Genomic DNA, 17001 nt, shown 5'->3' on the forward strand with positions numbered 1-17001 from the left:
CAAAGGGCAGGGGCGAGAAGGGAAAGAGGTCCCCGGGTGTCTCCAGCCTCACGGGCGGAAAGGAAAGGACCCCCACCAGCCAGAGGTTAGGAAGTGGTCTCAGTGCTGTGCTGCCCCAGACTGAGCCATCACGTTGGACTGGGGAAGGACCAGGGCCTCCCAAGTCAGTCAGGCCAGGGCTCCAGGCCAGGCACCCCTCAATGACAAGCCACGTGACCTTGGACAAGTCACTGCGGCCCTCCCAGCCCCGTTTCCTATCAAATGGGCATCATAACAGTTCCTACCTTGCAGGATTATCGAAAGGACTAGATAATTCATGGCAAGCGGCCAGCAGGGTGCTCGGCACAGAGTCGACGTGTGGCAAAAAGTTCTCTTAAAGTAAGCCCCAGAGTTTGACCAATGGGGGGACAGTGGGTGAGCTCAAATGGAGACCAAGTGTCGCAATTCAGGCAAAGACAGAGACAAAGAACAAAGAGGGTCCAGGATAGTGGTGGGCAGTGGTGGAAGGAATGGGGAGGCCTTGGGAGGGCTGCTGAGGCCAGCAGGCCGAGGTGATGAACTGCTGAGTCTGAGGGCCCGGCCAGGGCGGAGTCTATGGGAATGGGCAGGCCCGGAAGCCCTGCTGGGGAAGAGTCAGCAGGACGGTTTGGGTGTGAGGAGAGAGGGCCTGAGAGCTGGCGTGGGGCCCACATTCTGCGGATGGAGGCCCAGCACTGCCTCCCCTGACTGGGAGTGAAGGGGACGAGGAAGCAGCCAGTGCAGGTGTCCCCATGAGGCCCTGAGGCCCGGGGAAGCCCCACCAGCCACTCGACATCCAGGGCCTGGTTCTTCTCCCTGCCCTGGCTATCGGTGCAGCAGGGCGACATCTGCACACACACACACACACACACACACCGATTCTAGGTCACTCACCTGCAAAAGAGGGGGGGCTGGGTCAGCTTATGATAAAAGACATGTGTATAATAAAACTGAAAATATCCAAAAAGGGTTGAAGACAAATCAAAAATTAGGTACTAGGGTATATTGACAAACATGTTTTTTTGATTGCAGGGAGCCTGGATGGCTCAGTCAGTTAAGCGTCCGGCTCTTGATTTCAGCTCAGGTCATGATCTCATGGTTCGTGAGTTCGAGCCCCACATTGGGTACTGTGCTGACAGCTCCTGCTTGGGATTCTCTGTCTCCCTCTCTCTCTCTGCCCCTCCCCTGCTCTGCTCATTCTCTCTCTCTCTTCCTCTCTCTCCTTCTCTCCTCTCTCTCTCTCTCTCTCTCTGTCTCTGCCCCTCCTGTGCACTGTCTCAAAATAAATAAATAAACTTCAAAAAAAAATACATGTTTTGGTTGCAAGCAATGGAATGGCAACACTTCACAAAGAGGCAATTCATTGACTCATTGTTCTCTCCCTCTCTCCCCCTCCTGCCCCAACACAGGCATACAAACACCCACATGCACACACACACCCCTCAGCCTTGATCTGCCTCCTGGCTTCACCTGCACAGGCCAGACACCCTCACGAGGCTGGAACCATAACTGAGGGAGCCCTGAACTCACCCTTCAGCCTCATGGCCAGAGAAGATCAGCTCAAATTTAACAAACCCCAGGGAAGGCTGATATGGCCAGTGGCCAAAATCTCATATGACCAACCCAGCAGGCACACATGCCCCCTGTCTGTGACCAAGGAAGAGGGATCTGGGTATCGGAAGAAGGAGAGCACAGATTTGGTCCCAACCTTTATGAGCTAAGCCCCAGTGTGTGTCTATCGCAAAACTGTACAGAAGAAGTTTCTATACCTGATCTACCTCTGGGTAAATCTACCTCTGGGTTTCCTGGCAGCCAAGGCAAAAAGGAAAACATGATGGAATATGAAACGTCACTAAGAAGGAGGCATATCTGACTGTCCAGAGACACAAACATCTTCTAAGTTCTGAGGTCTGAGAAGAATCTCTTCAGAGATTCTGAAGGTTACCAAGAGGTTCTACTCACTGAGCCCTGCCTCTATCAGACACCATGCTAGACATTTCCACCGATACTGTCATTTAATCTTACAAACCTCCTTGGGGAGGGCATTACTGGGTCCACGTTATAGACACAGAGAGGTAAAAGCAAGGAAGTTCCACTGGACCTCAGTCTCCAAGGGCCAAGCACCTCCCAGCTGCCACTGAACTTGGAGGTGTCCCAACAGTGGGGACTGTTGCAGGGAGCCCGGATGGCTCCAAGGTGCTCCATAAAGCCAGATCCCCTAACCCTGGCAGCATCATGGCCTGCCTCCTATGAGCACCAAGCTCTGACCACTTCTCCTGGGCACTTACTGGCCAGACTTCAACTGTCAGCACCAGAGACCTCTGCCTGAGGGTCTTCTCTGGCCATCAGAGCCCATTCTGCCTGTGCACAGGACAGGCTGTGGTGCTGGAGAATTAACACCACTCCCCTGACTAAAAGCATCCTCAGCCTATCAGGTTAGGAGGATAAATACCCCAGCTCCTTCGTCCCTTGGGAGGAACTCTGAGGTGTTTGTTCTTCACTGTCCCTAAGGATTACGCTACAGCTGTCCACAGCATTCACTTGCTTGGTCACACACCCCTTGTTAGCTTCCTCCCCTTCCCCGTCCCAACTACCCACCCCCTAATGGGGTTTCGTGAACTCCACCCAAAAATACTTCTTGCACTCAAGTTTTTGTTGAAGGCTCTGCTTCTGGAACCCAAACCGAAGCACCTGAGAGGGGAAATAGATATATATAATAAATAAGGTATTTTACTAATATATAAAATATTATATACAGATTATAATAATATAATAATATATAATATAATAATAATATAAGTATTATAAATGTTACTACTATAAGGGCTATGCAGCACTTAACTCACAAATAATAAGAAGTACTCTTTGTAATAAATGCCACAGAGTCCATCGACCTTTATAGGATGCTTTTGTTGGTTTTTGCCAAGCTCTTGCAACCTGCTTCTGGTGGCAACTGACAAGCAAGTATGGTTCTGACACGAAGGCTAGTTGAAATTTTTGTTTGTGTTGAGGAGGAAGATCAATGGGAAACAGCACAGACATAGGCCCTAACTCGAGCCATTCATCAATGACACAAGTGACTTCTTTGCCGAACCAGATTGTAGATTTCAAATCCAGAAAGCATATTTTCTTGCAGGTTTTGCTGTTAACAATGCAATGGCTAGAGACATGACACATTTTTTTTGAAAAAAAATTTTAATGTTTTATTTATTTTTGAGAGACAGAGACAGAGACAGAGTATGAGTGGGGGAGGGACAGAGAAAGAGGGAGACAGAGAATCCAAAGCAGCTCCAGGCTCTGAGCGGTCAGCACAGAGCCTGATGTGGAGCTCAAACCCACGAACTGTGAGATCATGACCTGAGCTGAACATTTTTAACATGTTTCCTTAAAATATTTAAGTCTGGGTTTTCTTAAGTCTAGACAATCAATAAAACACAACAAATCTAGCCCTGATTCGTAGCATTTACCATTTCCATGGTGTAAATGCCCTACCAAATTACCACCTGGGAGAGAAAGGGGGGCGGGGGGCAGCATCGGCCAAGACAGGGCTGAGGAAGAAGAGCTTGGCCACCATAGCACCACCCACCCTGAGCCCAGCACAACTCCTGGCCCAGAGCAGCCCCTTAGTGGATCCAGAGCTGAGTTCACTCCTCTCCTGCGAGAATTCGCCCTTTCTGCAAACTTGACCAAGTCCAGCAAAGCCAGGATTCTGCTCATCTGGAAGATCGACACGCAGGTAGCATGAGAGGGCCCTGTTCAGATAGCTTACCTACCAGTCATGCATCCTTAAGTAGGTCGCTCAGCCTCCCTGAGCTTCGGTTTCTGCACCTGTAAGATGGACTGAGTACAGTGCAGGGACATAACGAGGAGTTTTGGCAGAGAGCAGGCTGGGAGGAGACATTTGTTCAAACTCAACCTTAGGAAGCAGAATGCAACTGCCTTTCCCCAGCTTTGGTGTGAGAATCAAATGTAATAACGGGTCCTCTTCAGGTAAGTACTAATCCCCTAAATTCGCAGAAGAAGGAACCAAAATTCAGAGATGAAGGGATCAGCCAAGGTTATGCTCCAAGTTTAACCACAGGTTGGCCTCTTGCCTCCTTCCACTATTCCACATTACCTTCTACAAGGGACTACAGTCTTGCTTTATGGTTTTTCCCTCCTTTTGGTTATCACTTTTGATTTCTGTAGTCATATTATTATCTAAATACAAAGTTAAGTTAAAATCTATTATATGGTATCACAGGCTACAACGCAGATGAACCCTAAGGACATTATGTTACATGAAATAAGCCCATCACAAAAAGGACTAATACAAAGTATCTAAAGTAGCCAAAGCCATAGAAACAGAAAGTAGAAAGTTTGTTACCAGGAGAAAACGTAATTTGGGGTTTAGTGAGTATAGAGCTTCCATGTTGCAAGATGAAAAAAATTCTAGAGATCTGTTGAACAACATTGTGAATATATTTAACACTACTGAACTCTGCACTTAAAAATTCTTAAAATGGTAAAAAAAAAAATCTATTACAAGGTAATATAAAATTGACAGACCAGGATATTGGTGTGTGTAATCTGTTTTTAACAAGGAAGTTGATGTGGTATTCAAGATGAACTAATTTTATGGTTTTTAAATTTTCTATTTGAAAAATTTCTTTGTTCTGGGGCGCCTAGGTGGCTCAGTCAGTTGAGCGTCCAACTTCAGCTCAGGTCATGATCTCGCAATTGACGAGTTCAAGCCCTGTGTCAGGCTCTGTGCTGACAGCTCAGAGCCTGGAGCCTGCTTCTGATTCTGTGTCTCCCTCTCTCTCTGCCCCTCCCCTGCTCATGCTCTGTCTTTCTCTGTCTCAAAAATAAAGATAAACATTAAAAAATATTTTTTAAATAAAAAATTTCTTTGTTCATACACACACATACACAATTTTGTGTATAAAAGCAGGTGCACTCTTTTTTTTTTTTCTTTCCTGTTTTCTTGGATCTCTTCTTTCCCTCTACTATCCCTTACACCCACCTTAGGCTCCCACCCTACCCCCAAGGTAACCCATGTTAATAACATATGTCCCTTTCATATTTCAGGTGTGCGTGTAATTATACACACACATATGCCATTATTTAGACAAGGGGCTGGGTTTGTTTATACACACAAGTGATGTCAGTACACCGCCTGTGTTTTTCTGCAGCGTGCATTTATTTCCCTTTCCCCGATGCCTCCAAGAGTCCTCTTGCCATCTGACATAGTTCCAATTTGTTGATTGTAGTGGCTGCTTAATATTGCCTAGTATGAGTGGACCACCATTTACCCAGCTCTATAAGACCGACCAAGGAGTAGTCACTTTGTTTTCCTTTTTCGGTCACTATAAATAATGCACCCTCTTATGTGCAAGGTCTCTTATTTCTATTAATTTATTCTATTCTATTAATAATGAAACCCCTTAGTCATTTGAAAATCATCACTGATGTGTACTCACACATAATGAAGCCAGAAAGGAGTCCAAGAGAGTAAAGACTCTGGGGACAGAACGATGGATGAATGTTTTTGTGTTTTATGTTCCTTTTCTTTTTTAATGTTTATTTTTTAATGTTTATTTATTTTTGAGAGAGAGACAGTGAGAGCCAGGGAGGAGCAGGGTGGGTGGGGGGCGTTGAGACACAGAATCCGAAGCAGGCTCCAGGCTCTGAGCTGTCAGCACAAGGCCCGACGCGGGCCTTGAACTCACGAACCGTGAGATCATGACCTGAGCCGAAGTCGGACACTCAACCGACTGAGCTACCCAGGCGCCCCTGTTTTGTATATTTCTGTTTATGTTGTCACACTATTCATATGGCAGATAAAAGCTGGAAGGAACAAAACCTACCTGTTTTGTGTGTAACAATCCTATAATCGTAGGAGAGAAAGTGACCCCAGGCCCCAGCAATGTGTTCACAGGGAGTCAAGTCAGAAGAGGACTCTCTTTCTAAATAGCTGACATCTTTGCTGTAACACCCCTTGACCTGCTCAGAGCCCTTCAGGGGTCCTGGACTGTCGGGAAAAGGGGGACGCAAAAGGTCCTCCCGTGGCAGTGACCACGCAGTACATCAGAGGAAAGGCCACATAAAGCTCTCTACTTTCTCGGTGCCTCAGCTCTTGCCGACCAGGCTCCCGTCCTTCCACCGCTCAGGAGGACACTCAATTTCTCTTCCATGCAGCTCTTTTCAACACCTACCATGGCGGCTGCCTTGTACCAACATGGCAAGGGGCGCGTGGGATCAGAGAAGTCCTGTCCTCAAGAAACTTGCTTCTGAGGGGCGCCTGTGTGGCTCAGTCGGTGAAGCGTCTCACTTCGACTCAGGTGCTCGCTCGGTTCGTGAGTTCAAGCCCCACATAGGGCTTTGTGCTGACAGTGCAGAGCCTGCTTGGGATTCTCCCTCCTTCTCAATCTCTGCCTGTCCCCCACTTGTGCTCTCTCTCTCTCTCTCTCTCTCTCAGTGAATGGATAAACTTTAAAAATGAGAAACAAACCCTCTTCTGACAAGATTCCGTGGAGACCTGAAAGAGCAGAGGTCTATACCCCAAACCCATTGCTTGACTCCACAAATCCTTACTGAGTGTCCCACACGTGCAGGGTGCTAAGGGTTGTGGGAAACAGCAAAACAAAGAGCTTCCTCTGTGTTTATGTTTCAGGGAGCTGTTGGAAGGTCTCAAACAACAAGCCTCGGAGGTGGGAAGGCAAACATAAGAAATTGCTTATCTCAGACACAAGGAGGGACACTGTGCTTTTTATAGCTCTAGGAAACAATGGGCCCAAAGAAGGCAAAACCTGACGGGCTTACCACTCATTCATTTACATCAGCAGATACACTTTATGGGCTATCATTAATTCTCACCCCAGCCATTGTTTTAGCTCTTTATGCAATTATCGAAAGCAATATTTCACAAACTTTGACACTAACTCAAGCATAAAGAATCTGAGGGTGTGTTCAAAATAAAGTTACAAGAACGTTCTGGAGCACTCCACTGCCTCCTCTCAGGTGCCAGGATCTCACAAAGTGGGAAAGGCCGTCTGATTTGGGACTGGAATCTTAGCTTGGGAAATCCAGGCAGCAAGACATTTCCGAATAGAGAAGCCAGTTTGCTCATACTTCTGCCTTGATATCATCCTTTAAGGGGGTTCATGTTTTATTTCCACAGGATACAATAATGAAAGGGAGAAACATGGTTCCTGCTCTCAGGGAATTTTACTAACTAGCTAGGAGACCCTAACAAAGGTTTTTTGGGGGTTTTTGTGTTTGGCAGCCCAGGCCAGGATGCTCTCTCTATGTGAGGGTCTTTCCATAACGTCAGGTTTAAAAGTGACAGATGAACCAATTAACCAAAAAGATTTTGGGGACACCTGGGTGGCTCAGTCCATTGAGCATCCAACTTCAGCTCAGATCATGATCTCGAGGTTCGTAAGTTCAAGTCCTGCATCGGGCTCTGTGCTGTCAGTGCAGAGTCTGCTTCGGTCCTCTGCCCCTCCCCTGCTCTTTCTCTCTCTCTCTCTCTCTCTCTCTCTCTCTCTCAAATAAACATTTTATTTTTTTAATTTTTTTTTCATTTATTTTTGAGAGAGTGAGACAAAGTGAGAATAGGGGAGGAGCAGAGAGAGAGGGAGACACAGAATCCAAAGCAGGCTCCAGCAGGCTCAACACGGGGCTCGAACCCGCAAACCGTGAGATCATGACCTGAGCTGAAGTCAGACACTTAACTGACTCAGCCACCCAGGCGCCCCTCAAAAATAAACATTTTAAAGAAAAGAGATTTTTAAAAGATAACACCCAAAGTTGGTGAGCAGGTTTTGAAATAGGCACCCTCATTCCCTGCTGGAAAGTATGTAAATTGGTACCACTTCTCTTTAAATCAATTTGACGGCACAAGTCAAGATCCTTAAAACATTTGTTATCCTCTCACCTAATCATTACACTTATGAGAATTAAGCCTGAGGAAATAATGCAAAATATTTGTAAAAGCTTTATGCAGAAAGATGTCATTGCTGTATTATTTTAATTTGCCACAGCAACAACAAAAAACAGTGGAAACAGCATTACACGTATAACACTTCTCTTAAAATATTAATAAAAATCAGGGGCTCCTGTGTGCCTCAGTCGGTTAAGCACCCAACTCTTGATTTCCGGTCAGGTCATGATCTCACAGTTAGTGACTTCAGGCCCATGTCGGGGCTCCCTGTCATCTTTCAGCACAGGGCCTGTTTGGGATTCTCTCTCCCTCTCTCTCTGCCTCTCCCCTGCTTGTGCACATGCACACATGCTCTCTTTTTCAAAATAAATAAACTTCCAAAAAAATATTAATAAAAATCAAATGCAAAACAGTATGGTGTGGTTGTAGATAGATAGATAGATAGATAGATCTGTAATATATATGTGAAAGAAATTCACCAAAATGTTATTAGTGATTGCCTTTGGGTACTGGGATTTGGGGTTCAGCTGAATCATAAACTCACCTATGGCCTGGAAGACAGGATCGTTGACCATAAAAAAGGAGACATGTCTACTGAACAACCAACAATGATTATGGATTGCAGAGTGATGAATCAGACTCAGCAGACTTGAAAGATGAAAAATATTTTGCCATGTATAAAGCAGGGACTCTGGATGACACTGGAGGTTAAATGTATCATTTATCACCACCCCTCTAGACATCCCTAAAATTAGCATAAATGGATAAAGCGTGTATTAGACAAAGAGACCAGGAGAAGGGATTATAGTATGAAAGTTTTGGAATCTGGAAAACAAACAAACAAAAAATAATCTTGGCGCTTTCCCAGGGAGAAGCCAAGAAGCAAGCAGATTCACACAGCAGGACCCTGGGAAGCTTCTGGAATAGGAGGCACCAGGCACATCTGAAAGGGGAGTGCACATGGGCTGAAAGGAGGACGACAAATGGGTCAAAAGTTCATATAAAAATCAGTGAGACCTCCATAGCTCCTTTCTACCCCAACCTCTGATGCCAATAACTCCTCCTTATCCCAGGAGAAGCTGGGGGTGCACTCTGGAGAATTTACCCAGAAGGACTAAACCTTGAGAGACCAAGCACAGCTAACAGTGGGGACAATAAACTGATATAAGTCAGATTAACTGAGACTGAGACTCTTTCAGTCCCCTTCCTCCACATAGTTTCCTGAAAGCTGGTAGCTCTTCCTTCCTGAGGAAGACCCTACCCAAGAGAAAAAGCCTACAGATACTGACATTTGGGGTCCCCCCCATAAAACAGCATATTCTGCACCAGATTATTCTATAGTGAGAGTCACTGGGGGAAAGCCCCCCTACTGTACACACACACACTTGCATTCCTTACCCATTCCCTACACACTTCTTACCCTACCCATAAATATTAGTAGACAACCAAGAACCCCAGACATTTGAGGGAAACCTCTGACATAAAGGACGGAGATGAGACAAACCAGGAAAAAGGCAGCTGAGAGGAAATGGAAATGATGACGGAAATGGAAGAAATGTTAAAGCCCTGATCAATAGGGTTAATGAGGTAAGAGGAAATCTTGGATCTTCAAACAAGAACAAGAGACTATTTTTAAAAAGTATCCAGAGTTATAGGGTACTAAAAATATATCTGATATTTTAAAAACTAAATCATAAGATTAGATGGTAAAGTTTAGGAAAATCTCAGAAAGTCAAAAAAAAGAGAAGGTAGAAGAAAAATAGAATGAAATACATAGGAAAAGGAGGAGTTCCAGAAGGAGAGAAAATGGCGGGGGGTGGGGGGATCATTAAATAAACATTCAAGAAAATTTCCCAGAAGTAAAGAACATGAATTTATATGCTGAAAGATTCTGCCAAGTGCCCAATCCAACAGATCCACACAGCCACATCGAGGGAGAACATGTGATACTGCAGCCTGCTAGAGAGAAAGAGAAGAGCCTAAAAGCTCTGGGGTTAGGGATAGGAATAGGATAACATAAAAGATCTAGAATCAAAACAGTATTAGACTTCTCAGTAGCAACACTGGAAGCCAGGATGCAGTGATACAATACCTTCAAAATACTGAGGGAAATTTATTTGCAACCAAGAATTCCATACCCAGCCAAACTATCAGTCAAGAATGAGAGTAGACTCATGATGTTTTCAGACATGAAACGTCTATGAATCCTTCCCCAGGAAACTGCCAGAGGATGTGTTTCACTAAAATGAAGGGGGAAGAAAAGAAAAGGGAAGACATGGGATCCAGGAAACAGGGAAGCAATGGAGGAAGAAGGGATGTCCACAAGGACAGTGAAGGAAGATTTCGGGATGACAGGAGACATAGAGAGTGCCCAGAACATGCTGGGACAGGATGCAGGACAGCAGGTTCCAAAGAGTAATATCTTCAAGAAGATAAAACTTATGAAATACTCAGTGTTTTAACATGTTAGGAGGAGATCTATATTTCTGGCAGTGAATTAGGGAATAAATTTAGGATAAGTACATAGAAAACCTCAGCAAATTGAAAAAGAGATGTTTATCCCAAAAAAATCTAACATAGCATAAAATGTTTTTGGGCTGTAAATAATAGTTAAATAGTCATGATAATGTAAAATTAAACATTTACCTAATGAAAATAGCATATATTGAAAGTATAGGAAGAAGTAGGGAGCGGCCATGTTGTACAAGAGAGCTGAATCCCTCTCCTTCAGAGTGGGAAGTCAAGCAATTAGAAAAAAAATTGAAAAAAAAATCAAGAAATGGTAGTATAAGCCTGTGGTTTAGAAATAAGGCAGTGGCTCAGTTGGCTGAGCGTCTGACTTTCGGCTCAGGTCATGATCTCACGGTTCGTGAGTTTGAGCCCCACGTCGGGCTCTGTGCTAACAGCTCAGAGCCTGGAACTAGCTTCGAATTCTGTGTCTCCTCTCTCTGCCTCTCCCCAGCTTGTGCTCTCTCTCAATAATAAATAAATACACTTTAAAAAATTATAGAAATAAGGCAAACGGGGCACCTGGGTGGCTCAGTTGGTTGAGTATCTAACTTCAGTTCAGGTCATGATCTCAAGGTTTGTGAGTTCAAGCCCCACACCGGGCTCTGTGCTGACAGCTCAGAGCCTGGAGCCTGCTTCGGAATCTGTGTCTCCCTCTCTCTCTCTGCCCCTCTCCTGCTCATGCTCTGTCTCTCTCTCTCCTTCAAAAATAAAATAAACATTAAAAAAATTTTTTAAGAAATAAGGCAAATGCTGGGGCACTTGGGTGGCTCAGTTGGTTAAGCATCAGCTCAGGTCATGATCTCACAGTTCATGGGTTTGAGCCCCGCGTCGGGCTCTGTGCTGACAGCTCAGAGCCTGGAGCCTGCTTCGGATTCTGTGTCTCCCTCTCTCTGCCCCTTCCCCAGCTCCCACTCTTGCCTCTTCTCCGGTTCACTTTCTCTCTCTCTCTCTCTCTCTCTCTCTGTCAAAAATAAATAAAAATTTAAAAAATTAATTTAAAGAAATTAGGCAAATGCCAAAAGTAATAGCTAAGAGTTGAAAGTGAGAAGTGGGAATGGAGGCATGGGACACAGCCTCGGGATGGCTCTTTTTTATAGAAAGACTTATGTGATACATACATAACTTTGATTTTGTACATTAAATTTTTTTAATATGGAAAGCACTCATGGTGTGGGATGGGATGGTTGACTCAAGGATACAGAGCAGGGCCAGGCAGAAAAGCACCCAAGTGGGTTGAGACAGAGGGTCAAGCATTGGAGGGGAAAGAGAACATCACAGGTGATTAAACAGTAGAGTCCTGATCGTGTCCGCATACTTGAACTTGGCCATATTCTTTCTAGAGAGCCAGCAGGTAGAAATGGGGCTGGGAGAGACGGACAGCAAGGGGCCCAGTCAGTTATCCTGTGCCCAGCTCTAGGGAGAGAGGCAGCAGGTCTGAACATGGGGGGGTGGAGGGTGGTGATGAAGCAGGGCAAGGGTGACAGATGTTTCCCAGGGGACCCCTCGCACTCAGTCTCCTGCCTGATGACAAGCAGGGGCTGATAAGGGGTGAAGAGGAGGACAGGTTGGGAGAAAAAAGTTCAGTCCTAACCACGGACACCATCCCCAAGGCGAAGGCTCTCTTTTCTACCGCCCAACACAAAAGTTGTGTAATGTGAGGAGCCAAAGGGTAGAGTTAAGAGCTCAAGCTTTGGAGTCTTTGGGTTAAAATACCTAAAACGAGAGAGCGGCATTTAAAAAAAAAAAAAAAAAAAAAGCGTGGCCTCCGTAACCAGACAGCAGGGCTTGAACCACAATCATGCCTCTTAGGATCCACATGACTTTGCGAAAGTTACTTAACCCCTCTGAATGGCAGAGCTGTCTCCATTCCAAACCCAGCCTCACCACACCCACCTCACAGGGTGACTGTCAACACGTGGGAGCTCCTTCCCCTCCTGCGTCCCACCTCCCACGCCCACGATATGGGGGGGGGGGGGGGGCAAGGCGGCGGGGGAGTCTTCGGGAAAGACCCCACCAGTATTACTGAGCTTTGCTGTGTCCTGGACCCGTCAGGCTGTGGGGTCCGAGAAGGCCTCGGGGAGACACCTTCAACCCCCTCCCATTTGTTCAAGAACAGAGACCACACAGGTTTGCGTCAACCGGAAAGTCAGCTTTATTAGCCCACCACCAGCAGAGGGGGAGGGGAGACAGCTTGGGGACCGCGCTGGGAGGACAGGGCCCTGACGCAGGCCTTCAGGAGGTTGGGGCCGGCGGGCGGGCAGGAGGCTCCGGAAGAGGCAGCTCATTGCTTGGAGTTCGGGCCCTGGCTGAAGCTGGACGAGCCCTGCTCCTTGAGGATGGGCCGGGTCTGGTAGCCAGAGGGGGACGAGGAGGAGGAGAAGACTGTGGGGGAGAGGCGAGGGGGTGAGAAGGGTTCTGGGAGCTTAGAGGCCCCACACAAGGAGAAGGGAGGGCTGGGGGCTCAGGGGCACCCGGGAGCCTCAAGGGTCTTACCGTTGTGGGAAGAAAAGGACTGGCTGGACGCTTGCTGAGAGGAGAGGCTGCAGGGGAGAAAAGGCGGAGCAGTTAGACGCGCTGGGAGCGGCGGGGCAGCAGGGGCTGCGGCGCAGGACCCGGAAGGAGGGCAGTGCACTCACTGAGCATCCTCGCCCTCCAGCAGGCGGCGGTAGGTGGCGATCTCCTGCTCCAGCCGCGTCTTCACGTCCAGCAGGATCTTGTACTCCTGGTTCTGCTGCTCCATCTCGCAGCGCAGCTGGGCCAGCTGCTCCTCCACGCTGCCGATCAGGTCCTGGATCTGGGCCAGCTGCATGCAGTAGCGGCCTTTGGTCTCCTCCAGGCTGCTCTCCAGGGATGCTTTCTGTGAGTGGGGGAAAGGGAAAGAGTCAACAGAGGGGATCATTACTCCCCCCCACCCCAGGCCTCTGGGCATGTTCCTGAGAGGTACATGGATTTTGGTCCCAGCTGGGCTACTGATGGGCCAGACGATGTGGAGAAAAGTCACTCCGTTGTTCTGGGCCTTAATTTCTGTGTCTATATAATGGGTACAATGACCCCTCCATCCCACTCCTGGGAAAAGAGGGGCGGAACTGTATTGTGGCAACATTGAGGGGCCGGCGGCATTACTGGTGACTTGGGGACTGCGGCGAGCCGGGGTCCTTCATACCATGCTGAGCTGGGACTGCAGTTCAATCTCCAGGCCCTGGAACACCCTCCGGAGCTCGGTCACCTCCGTGCGGCCACTCTGCACCAGTTCGCTGTTTGAGGCCACTTCCTTGTTCAGCTCCTCGGTCTGAGACAGGAAAAGAGGAGCAGGTGTGAGGCACCCTAGAGGTGGCCCCTGGCTGGGAAGTCCTGCAGGAGAGCTGAGCGCCTGAGCCCCACCTTGCTCAGGAACCAGGCCTCCGCGTCTCTGCGGTTCTTCTCCGCCATCTGCTCGTACTGGTCGCGCATCTCGTTCAGGATGCGGCTCAGGTCCACACCGGGGGCGGCGTCCATCTCCACACTGACGTCCCCGCCAGTCTGACCCCGCAGGGCAAGCATCTCCTAGGAAGGGATGGCGGGAGATGACCAGCTCAGCTGAGCCCTTTCCTGGCCCCTGAACCGGCCTCCCGCTGCCAACACCAGCAGCGACCTCACCTCCTCGTGGTTCTTCTTCAGGAAGGCCAGCTCCTCCTTCAGCCCTTCGATCTGCATCTCCAGGTCAGTCCTGGCCAGGGTCAGCTCGTCCAGCACCCTGCGCAGGCCGTTGATGTCGGCCTCCACGCTCTGGCGCAGGGCCAGCTCGTGCTCATACCTGGCAGGACAGAGGTCGAGGCATCAGGCTCCATCTGCGAGGCCTCTGAGGTTCAAAACCAACAGCCCCACAGCTTGCCCACCCCCCCCAACCCCCGCCCTCTGCACCACACTCCGCCCACCACAGCGGTGGCTCACTTGGTCCTAAAGTCATCGGCTGCCAGCCTGGCATTGTCAATCTGCAGAATGGGCTGAGCGTTCTCGATGGTGGCCGTGATGATCTACAGAGAAGGTAAAAGGACAGGCCTCGTTAGCCAAGACCCCAAAGCTCGGGGGTGAAGAGCAGAGAGGGGAGGATACGGTGTCCCCAAACTTGAGGGTCGCCTGGCTGGCGAGTCAGGCCCGACACTCTTCCATCCAGCCAGCCTGGGTGTCTCTTGCAGCCGGCTCAGGGTGCGCGGAGGGAGGCCCCCCCCCGGCTCCTACCACCCCATCCTCGGCCCCAGGCTGAGAGAAGCTGAGGGAGCAACGCAAAAATCACTTGCAGGGAATAAGAGAGTCAGGGCTCCAGCCAAGCTCGGACAGCTGGATGCTGAAAAGGGACCCTCTGCCAGCAATGCGGAGTGGCCTCTGTCTACTCCCCCAAGGTGGCCTCACTCTCCCAGTTTGTGAAACAAAGATGCTAGAAAGTGATTTCTAAGGGCCGCTGAAGCCATGGCCTGTCGCAGCCACCAGGGTCGCCCGCCTGGCCCACACACCTTGTTCCTCAGGTCCTCGATGGTCTTGAAGTAGGGGCTGTAGTCCTTGACCTCACTGGGCCGCTGCCTCTGGTACCAGTCGCGGATCTTCACCTCCAGGTCGGCGTTGGCCTCCTCCAGGGCGCGCACCTTGTCCAGGTAGGAGGCCAGCCGGTCGTTGAGGTTCTGCATGGTGAGCTTCTCGTTGCCGGAGAGGAGGCCGCCATCACCCCCTCCAAAGCCAGCGCCGAAGCCACCACCGAAGCCAGCACCAAGGCCACCTCCAAAGCCAGCACCAAGGCCACCACCATATCCTCCACCGAAGGCGCTACCCAGGGCCCCACCAAAGCTGCTGCTGCTGCTGAAGCCGCCGCCGTAGCCGCCCCCCAGGCCGCAGGCCCCCCCGGAGGAGTAGCGGGAGGAGGAGACAGACAGGCCCCCGTAGGCGCTGGGGGCCCGGCAGGACCCTCCGGCCAGCACGGAGGACATGCGGCTGGAGCCGCCCCCGATGCCGCAGGAGCCCTTCATGGAGCTGGAGGAGGTGAACTGGCGGCTGCAGGTGGTCATGATGCCAGGAGGGAGGTGAGTGAGCGAGCGAGCGAGCGAGGCGGCAGAGAGGAAAGAGAGGTGCTCAGGGAGGCTGGGAGGATGCTGGGGCAGCTCAAACCCCCGGAACCTTTATAGGCGCCGGGGAGGGCGGGGCCTCCCGACTGCTGAAGGAGGGTTCCCCTGCCCGTTTCATCACACCAGGTCCTGTCCAACTCCCCGCTCCGGATCAGGATTATTCAGCCCGGGGTCGACTCACTTCGCTGGGTGCTGCTCGGAGTTCCCACCCAGCTCCGGGGGTGTGGGGCCGAGAGAAAAACTCACAAACACCAGTCGGCCGTGACTCAGGCTGGGCGGCGGGAACCGGCTCTCGTTCCCGGAGCCTAAGGGGCCAGCGGGGCCTTGGCACAGGCAGTTTTGTGGCGGCTGCGTCCCCAGGCGGTGAGTCAGCCCGTGAAGGACTCCTGCCCCACGGTGACAGCCTTGACTGAGAAAGGCCTCACCGATGCCGGCCTGGGGCCGCCTCAGGATGTGCTGTGGGGATCCTGCCTGCCCGGCTCTGAACAAGGAGAGCTGGGTTCATGGTCTAACTTTGCTTTGCTCTCTGTGTGACCTGAGGCCCCCTTGCCTCCCCTCTCTGGGCCTCTGTGTCCCCTCAGTAAAGTGACAAAGCTGGACTGCCTAATCGTGGAGTCCCTTCTAGTTTTAAAATTTCTCGGGGCGCCTGGGTGGCTCAGTCGGTTAAGTGTCCGACTTCGGCTCAGGTCATGATCTCACGGTCCGTGGGTTCGAGGCGCACGTCAGGCACTGTGCTAACATCTCAGAGCCTGGAGACTCCTTCAGACTCCGTGTCTCCCTCTCTCTCTCTGCCCCTCCCCTGTGTGCTCTTTCTCTCTCTCAAAAATAAATAAATATTTTTTTAAAGTAGTTGTTGTTTTTTTTAATTCTCTGACTCTCTTTCCCTTATTGGATCGGATCCAGTGTCAGAGGCTGCCTTTGAGCCCCCAGAGTCATCAGAAGCATTGGGTACCATGGGACCAGTATGTACCATTGAGCCAGGCGGGTGTCGGCTCGAATCCCCGCTCTGCCCCTTACAAGCTATGCAGCGTAAGCCATCCTTTAGCCCCTCTGGGTCTCAGTTTTCTCATCTGTAGAAGTGGAGGACACAACACAGAAGGACCTACACACAGAACCCCACTGGCCACTCCCCAATGGTGGCCCGGCCCCTCAGTTCCCTATGTCTCCTTTGCAGTTAGGTGCCCCCTCACCTGCCTCCTCACACCCACCTCTGCCCTCTGGCACCTCCCTCCCACAACCTCACCCTCTCCTCTTTACCCCAACACTCCCACCATTTGACCAGCCCACCCCCAATGCATCCACCTAGTCGTGGATGCCCATCATGAACTGTGGTGGGAGGGAGTCCCCGTCCTGCCATTAGTGCCGTGTGTGACCCCTGACCCCACCAGGAGCCTCTGAGTCCCCACACTGCATCCAAGGCTCTGTTCCCAACGCTTTCCTTTCGAATGTCCA

The 17001-nt window shown here is 49.9% G+C and overlaps 1 protein-coding gene across 1 annotated transcript; it reads right to left on the reverse strand.

Moving 5' to 3' along the window:
• Positions 1-12592: 12592 nt before the first annotated feature.
• On the reverse strand, positions 12593-15560 carry KRT16 (keratin 16). Its single transcript, XM_042966115.1, has 8 exons — positions 14947-15560; positions 14387-14469; positions 14093-14249; positions 13838-13999; positions 13620-13745; positions 13093-13313; positions 12950-12996; positions 12593-12838 (listed from the first exon to the last, which is right to left on the reverse strand). Exons 1-8 carry the CDS (start codon positions 15490-15492, stop codon positions 12738-12740), a joined length of 1443 nt encoding a protein of 480 aa, XP_042822049.1. The 5' UTR covers positions 15493-15560; the 3' UTR covers positions 12593-12737.
• Positions 15561-17001: the final 1441 nt, after the last annotated feature.

Source organism: Panthera tigris, chromosome E1 (genome assembly GCF_018350195.1).
Source record: "Panthera tigris isolate Pti1 chromosome E1, P.tigris_Pti1_mat1.1, whole genome shotgun sequence".
Taxonomy (NCBI): Eukaryota; Metazoa; Chordata; class Mammalia; order Carnivora; family Felidae; genus Panthera; species Panthera tigris.